This window comes from Garra rufa, chromosome 6 (assembly GCF_049309525.1).
Source record: "Garra rufa chromosome 6, GarRuf1.0, whole genome shotgun sequence".
In the NCBI taxonomy this organism is placed as follows: Eukaryota; Metazoa; Chordata; class Actinopteri; order Cypriniformes; family Cyprinidae; genus Garra; species Garra rufa.
The window spans coordinates 10,122,945-10,130,050 of NC_133366.1; the positions used below are offsets into that span (position 1 = coordinate 10,122,945).

General features: G+C 30.2%; 1 protein-coding gene across 1 annotated transcript; it reads left to right on the top strand.

The window, feature by feature from the left end:
* The first annotated feature begins 241 nt into the window (after nucleotides 1-241).
* cnrip1a (cannabinoid receptor interacting protein 1a) lies at nucleotides 242-4,851 on the top strand. Its single transcript, XM_073843123.1, has 3 exons — nucleotides 242-475; nucleotides 843-987; nucleotides 3,811-4,851. Exons 1-3 carry the CDS (start codon nucleotides 297-299, stop codon nucleotides 3,973-3,975), a joined length of 489 nt encoding a protein of 162 aa, XP_073699224.1. The 5' UTR covers nucleotides 242-296; the 3' UTR covers nucleotides 3,976-4,851.
* Nucleotides 4,852-7,106: the final 2,255 nt, after the last annotated feature.

The window sequence follows — 7,106 nt, forward strand, 5'->3', positions numbered from 1 at the left end:
TAAACCATTTGCAATATTTATGACTCATAGTATATTCAAATATACAATTAAATAAATAAAGACTTAATAGATTAGCAATGCCAATGTTAGACAGTTTGTTTTTCCAACGCCATTGGTGTAATAAATAAGCCTAGTTTAGCCATATACATATCCATTGGTGTATGCTGCATGGCTAAAATGGGTGTGATGGCTTGTGTAGACGTCACAGCATCTCTCAACAGCTTCCTGGGACCATCCGCCATCCCTTTAATGACAGGGAGCCCTGGAAACACATCGACCTCCGTTAACTCGCAACCATGGCCGACGTTCCAGCGATAATAAACATCGCGATTTCCTTGAAAATCCAACCCAATGACGGACCAGTGTTTTATAAAGTGGACGGGACGAGGTTCGGCCAGAGCAGGACAATCAAATTGCTAACGGGATCGAAATACAAAATCGAGGTGATCGTGAAGCCGGGTAGCGCGGAGGCCATGTAAGTCCATTCAATGACTTCAATTGATCCTGTTTAGCCTACATGCTTCTGATATTATAGGTTGCTGTATATGAATAGCTCGATGTTTTCTCGCAAAACTGAGGTTTGAATGCTGCACCTGCGCTCTGGTAATAAGAAACATATCGTATATGTGATATGCTTATAAATAGCTAGATTGCTGTATGTATCTAAGCGCATAAGGCCATTCTTTATTTGCGCATTAGCCTGCGTTATTTACAAACGCTGTAAATTGAACCACGGGGATGTGTTACGAGTGCACCAGTCTTTAATGTTTAATTGACAGAAGGAATTTCAGATGTGTGTGTCAAATATGCTAAACAGGCACTTGTTTAAATGGGTTTTTCAGCACAATGGGAATCGGCGGAAAGACCTTCCCTTTGGAGCAGCAGTCCAAAGATGAGGAGCAGATCGTCTACATTGGCAACTATGACACTGAGGGTGTGCCACACACCAAGAGCGGGGACAGACAACCTGTGCAGGTCTCCATAGAGGTAACAAAACCCAGCCGAGAGTAGAATAGAATAGAATTCATTATGAAAGCACATGGAATTGTTTGTGTTGAGGATTAGGGATTTGAAGCTAAACTCAGCCTAAGCATTAGATTTCAGTCGTGCTTGTGTTACTTTACAAGACTCATGATTTGCACCTGACAGATCCTATAGGTTTTAAGTCATATGGAGGTCAAAATGGGGGATGGGCTCTTTGGACCAATAAGAAACCACTCAGAACACCATTTAGCAACCTCATATATACAACATGGCAACTACCTCGAAAAATCATGTCAAAATATATTTTTGCATTACTTTAATTTATCAAAACAATTTAACCAGTTACTACTTTAGCAATCACTGCTTACATTTTCTTCAGAAAAAAATGTACAGATACATCTTAGAATTAGTAGATCACTTTGTCAAACTATTTTCTTCTTTCATACACTTTCTACACATACACACTAAAAAAGCAACTCAGCAATGGACAAACCCAGCGACTGGGTTGTTTTGACACAAAAGTTAGGTTAAATGTTTAACCCAGCCGTCTGGGTAGTTTAACTCAACTATTTTTTGCTTAAAATGAACCTAAAATAGGTTGGAAATTAACTAGCGCTGTCATCCAAAATAAATGTTTTTCTTTACATAATATATGTGTGTGTACTGTGTATATTTATTATGTATATAAATACACACACATAGAGTATTTTGAAAATATTTATATGTATGTACATGTATAATGGGGCTGCAAAATTATTCATCGTGATTAATCGCATTCAAAACAAACATTTATGTTTATATATGTGACCCTGGACCACAAAACCAGTCATAAGGTTAAATTTGACAAAACTGAGATTTATACATCATATGAAAGCTCAATAAATAAGCTTTCTATTGATGTATGGTTTATTGGGATAGGACAATATTTGGCTGAGATACATCTATTTGAAATCAGAAATCTGAGGATGCAAAAAAATCAAAAAGACTGAGAAAATCACCTTTAAAGTTGTCCAAATTAGGTTCTTAACAATGCATATTACAAATCAAAAATTACATTTTGATATGTTTACAGTAGGAATTTTACAAAAAATCTTCATGGAACATGAACTTTACTTAATTTCTTAATGATTTTTGGCATAAAAGAAAAATCAAAAATTTTGACCCATGCAATGTATTTTTGGCTATTGCTACAAATATACCCCAGCGACTTAAGACTGGTTTTGTGGTCCAGGGTCACATATGTGTGTGTACTGTGTATATTCATTATGTATATATAAATACACACACACACACATACACATACAGTATATATTTAGAAAATATTTACATGTATTTACATGTAATATTAGGGCTGCAAAATTATTAATTGTGATTAATCGCATTTAAAATAAAAGTTTTTTCTTTACATAATATATGTGTGTGTACTGTGTATATTTATTATGTATATATATATATAAATACACACACACACACACACACATACATTATATATTTACATGTATATAGTAGGGCTGCAAAATGATTAATTACAATTAATCACATTCAAAATAAAAGTTTATGTTTACATACCATATGTGTGTATTGTGTATATTTATTGTGTATATACAGTATAAATACACACACATACATGTATATATTAAGGAAAAAATATGTTAGATTTATATAAAAATATTTCTATTTATATATAAAATAAATTAAATACATATAAATATATACATACATAAATATATGCTTTTAAATATAAACATGTATGTGTGTGTATTAATACATTCAACATTTATAAAGTTGAATAAATAATTAAATGGTAAACTTTTTTTTTAAATTACTTATTAGGAAATCTTCACCTTTTGATTAAATCTGATGCCTCTAGTAATTATGTGTCTGATTTTTAATTTATATTACAATTGACCTATTTTGGGTTCATTTTAAGCCAGCCATAAAGTTTAAGCCAGCCATAAAGCAATTTGTGTTAACCATTTTAGATGCAAAAAAAAAAAAAAATTATAATTAAAATTTTATATTTTGTTATTATTTACAATATATTAACGGAAAACTCCAAAACATATAAAAATCTTCAAAATTATATTTTCAGTTTATAATCTTTCTTTATTTTATTATGTTTTATCTATATTAAATGGAAAGCAAATACCCAAACTGAATAAATAGTGTAAGATTTACTTTATTATAACAATTTAAATACTATAAACTTACTATAAAATACTATAAATTTCCACTCAGAAATTGCTAGTAAATTTCACAAATAATAGTCCAAGTAACACAATATATTAATGTAAAATTTTGAAGTAGAAAACCTGAAATGGTATTTTCTTGAAAGATGCATACTCCTAAAATCTTGTTTCAAAAATTAACCGACACTCCTATAAATAAAAGTGCTTCACAAAGAACCTTTAAAATCTGAAGAACCTTTCAGTTTTACAAAAGGTTCTTTGTGGCGAAAGAAGGATCTTCAGATTATAAAAAGGTAAGAAAGAGATGGTTCTTTATAGAACCTTTGACTGAAAGGTTCTTTGTGGAATCAAAAATGGTTCTTCTATGGCATCACTGTGAAGAATCTTTTATAGCACATTTATTTTCAAGAGTGTAAAATAAGAGTAAATCACCAAAAACAGCATAAACTGCAAGCTAAATCTATATGTTGGCAGGTTGCAAGTTTTTTTTTTTTTAGCAATTGTGTTATGGGAATGCAAGCATGTAAACCTTCACACATCTGAAACTAAAGACAAATCGCTCAGCCAGCTGATTGAGTTTATTTAAAAAACTGAGGTATAAAATGTTTCTAACCTTTCATCTTGTTTTTGTTCCCAGTTCAAAGATGCCGGCATGTTTGAAACTGTATGGCAAGTGAAATACTACAACTACTACAAGAGAGAGCACTGCCAGTTCGGCAACAGCTTCAATTGCATTGAGTACGAGGCAAAGCCCAACGAGACCCGCAGCCTCATGTGGATAAACAAAGAGCTCTTCCAGTAAAACACGAGCGGAACGGCACAATAGCAGCAAACCTGCACAATATGTCCTGTAACCATCATGGGGCCGCTGTGTGTCAGACAGATGACTGCAAAGTGCTCAAGTGAAATAAGACATGACTATTAAAGGCTCCAAACAAGTGATCCATCAGGGTATCTGTTCACCAGTCAAGCATCTATTTGTTATACCACTGGTCATGCATGATCTGAACCTCTCAGTCTGAACAGAATTTCTCCTCGTTTATGTCTTTTCCTCTTTTTCATGCCTGAGCTGGTGAACCCGAATTTTCAGCTCTCTTGGTCATTTGCACAGCACATATCTGCTCTATTATGGTTACAAATACACCGAGAACATCTTTCAACAAGACTCAGATGAGAAAACTACACTGCAGGCCTATATTTACCCTGGAGGTTTGCTGTTTTAGACGGGCAGTGCTCCACAATGCTTGCTCAAAAAGGTGCTGTATGAACGTACACAGGCTATACATGATACTCTATATTAGTATGTATAATGTAATATTATATAAGTGAAGACCAGTCTGGTGATATTGTGGTCTTTTGGGACCAGCGTAAAACAATTATTTATTTGTGACAGGGGTGTCTGTTTGTGTATGGTGTGAAAGGATGCTTAATTATTTCCTATTTTGTGTCTCTGCTTAAACTGTTACTTATGTTGCCTATTTTTCACTGATGAGTTGGAAATGAATTAGAAATGCATTTAGTGCTTATTTTCGCTCAATTCTATGCCTATTTTTTATTTATTTATGTATCTGATGGTTTGCTCGTGGTGCCTATGTGTGTTGCTGAATATGGATTATTGTGTGACTTTGAGCCAAACTTTTGACTTTTTGTATGAATATAAACAATATTGTTGCTTCAAGTTCTGTTCTGTTTTAATAAATCCATTATGGTACAATACCAGCCAATAAAAGACCAAAAGAAGAAAGAAAGTACAAAATATGCAATAAATAGAAAATGAGATGTGGTGGTTATTTTTTAGCTAATTATTATAGCTAATGTACATCATATATAACTAGATTATCTGTAGATAATCATAAAAAAAGTTTTATTTATGAACAGCCAGCTACTGCAAATTAAACATGGATTGTGTTTTTTTTTAAGTAAGGATATAGACACAGTTTAAGACGCAAACACAGCATATTAGGAATAGTCACCAAGTAGGCCTCGCCATAAATTACAAAACCTAGAAAATAAAGATAAAACTCTTTATAACTCTTTATAAAAGATACATTTAAAAAAAGTGAAAATATTAAATATTAAGTTGCACATGTAAACCATTACGAAAATGTAATAAAATAAGGATAAAATGCAATTCTAAAAAATGAAAAGCATTAGATTATAAAATGCAAATTTAAAAACAAAACATTGCAAAAAATGCATTTGTGTTGTATTTAGCCATAATTTTATTCATATTTGATTGAGATGTCTGTTAAAAAAAACAAAAGCAGGCCTGACAATATAATCCTGTCAACCTTTGCCACAACAAAAATAAGGAAATCATGAAAATAAGGATAAATTAAATAATAATAAATTAATAAAAGGCTTTCAAAATGTGCCAAAAAAATGAAATTAATAAAATAAGGATAAAATGCAATAAAAAAAACATTAGATTATAAGTAAAAACACAGCGAAAAACAAATGCATTTATGTGTTATATTTAGCTATAATTCCTATCATATTTAATTCAAATTACTTTTAATTTTATTTAGGAATAGTCACTAAATGTCTGTTAAAATTTTAACATAAAAGCAGACCTCACAAAAAAGCCCTTTTAGACAAATAATAAAATCTAAAATAAAAAAAATAAAGATAAAACACAATTTAAGAAGTGAAAAAATAGTAGGCATAAAGCTGCACATGGAAATCATTGGTAAAAAAAAAATGTATTATATTTAGCCATAATCCCAATGAAATTTATTACAAATTACAAAAACTATTATACTTTTCATTTTATTTAGGAATGGTCACTAAATGTCCGTAGTTAAAAATTATATAAAAAAGCAACAATCCCCTCAAAATGTTCACCAAAAACAAATGAAATAAAAAATATTAGATATTAAGCTACACATGTAAAACATTGCAAAAATGCATTTCTGTTATATTTAGCCTTATTACAAATTACTTTAAATTTTATTTAGGAATGGTCACTAAATATCTGTTAAAATAATCGATAAAATCCATTTAAGAGAAATAATACAATAAAAAACAGATAAAACACAATTTTAAAAAATGAAATTGAAAATATAATATAAAAATATAAATAAAATGAAATATAATTGATATTAGCTAGAATTCAGCATCAATTTTTATTTAGAAATTGTCACTATATGTCTGTAAAAAATGTAATACAAAAGCAGGCCTCCCAATAAAACCCTCTCAAAATGTTCACCAAAAACGAATAATGACATAAAAAAAGGATAAAACACAATTACTTTTTTAATATTAGATATTAAGTCGCACGTGTAAAACATTGCAAAAAAAAAATGCATTTATATGTTATTTAGCCATAATCTCAACCATATTTATTACAAATTACTTTTAATTTTATTTAGGAATGGTCACTAAGTGTCTGTTAAAATAATGGATAAAATCAATTTAAGTCAAACAATACAATAAAAAACAAAGATAAAACACAATTAAAAAAATGAAATATTTGATATTAAACTACACGTGTAAAACACTGCAAACTGCATTTATGTGTTCTATTTAGCCATAATCTTGACCATATTTATTACAAATTACTTTTAATTTTATTTAGGAATGGTCACTAAATGTCTGTTAAAATAATACAATAAAAAAACAAAGATAAAACACAATTTAAAAAAAAGAAAAATATTTGATTTGATTAATCTGCACATGTAAAACACTGCAAAATGCATTTATGTGTTGTATTTAGCCATAATCCCAATCATATTTATTACAAATACCACAAAAGATGTTATAAAAAAAATGTTATACTTTAATTTTATGATCAGGTACTGCAGCATTTCAACATGAACCAATACTAAAGGCCAAATTAGGCCTATATTTGCAAATGTAAAATAACTTTTGAAACAATAACAGCATAAATTCCAATCAATCACTTCCTCTTCAATAAAGTCAAAATCTAAATTT

Bases quoted from the DNA above. Each gene is read 5' to 3' on its own strand.
- cnrip1a (XM_073843123.1), top strand. From the start codon at position 297: ATGGCCGACGTTCCAGCGATAATAAACATCGCGATTTCCTTGAAAATC. The intron at 476-842 runs GTAAGTCCATTC...TGGGTTTTTCAG, and splicing joins CCGGGTAGCGCGGAGGCCAT to CACAATGGGAATCGGCGGAA. The intron at 988-3,810 runs GTAACAAAACCC...TTTTGTTCCCAG, and splicing joins CTGTGCAGGTCTCCATAGAG to TTCAAAGATGCCGGCATGTT.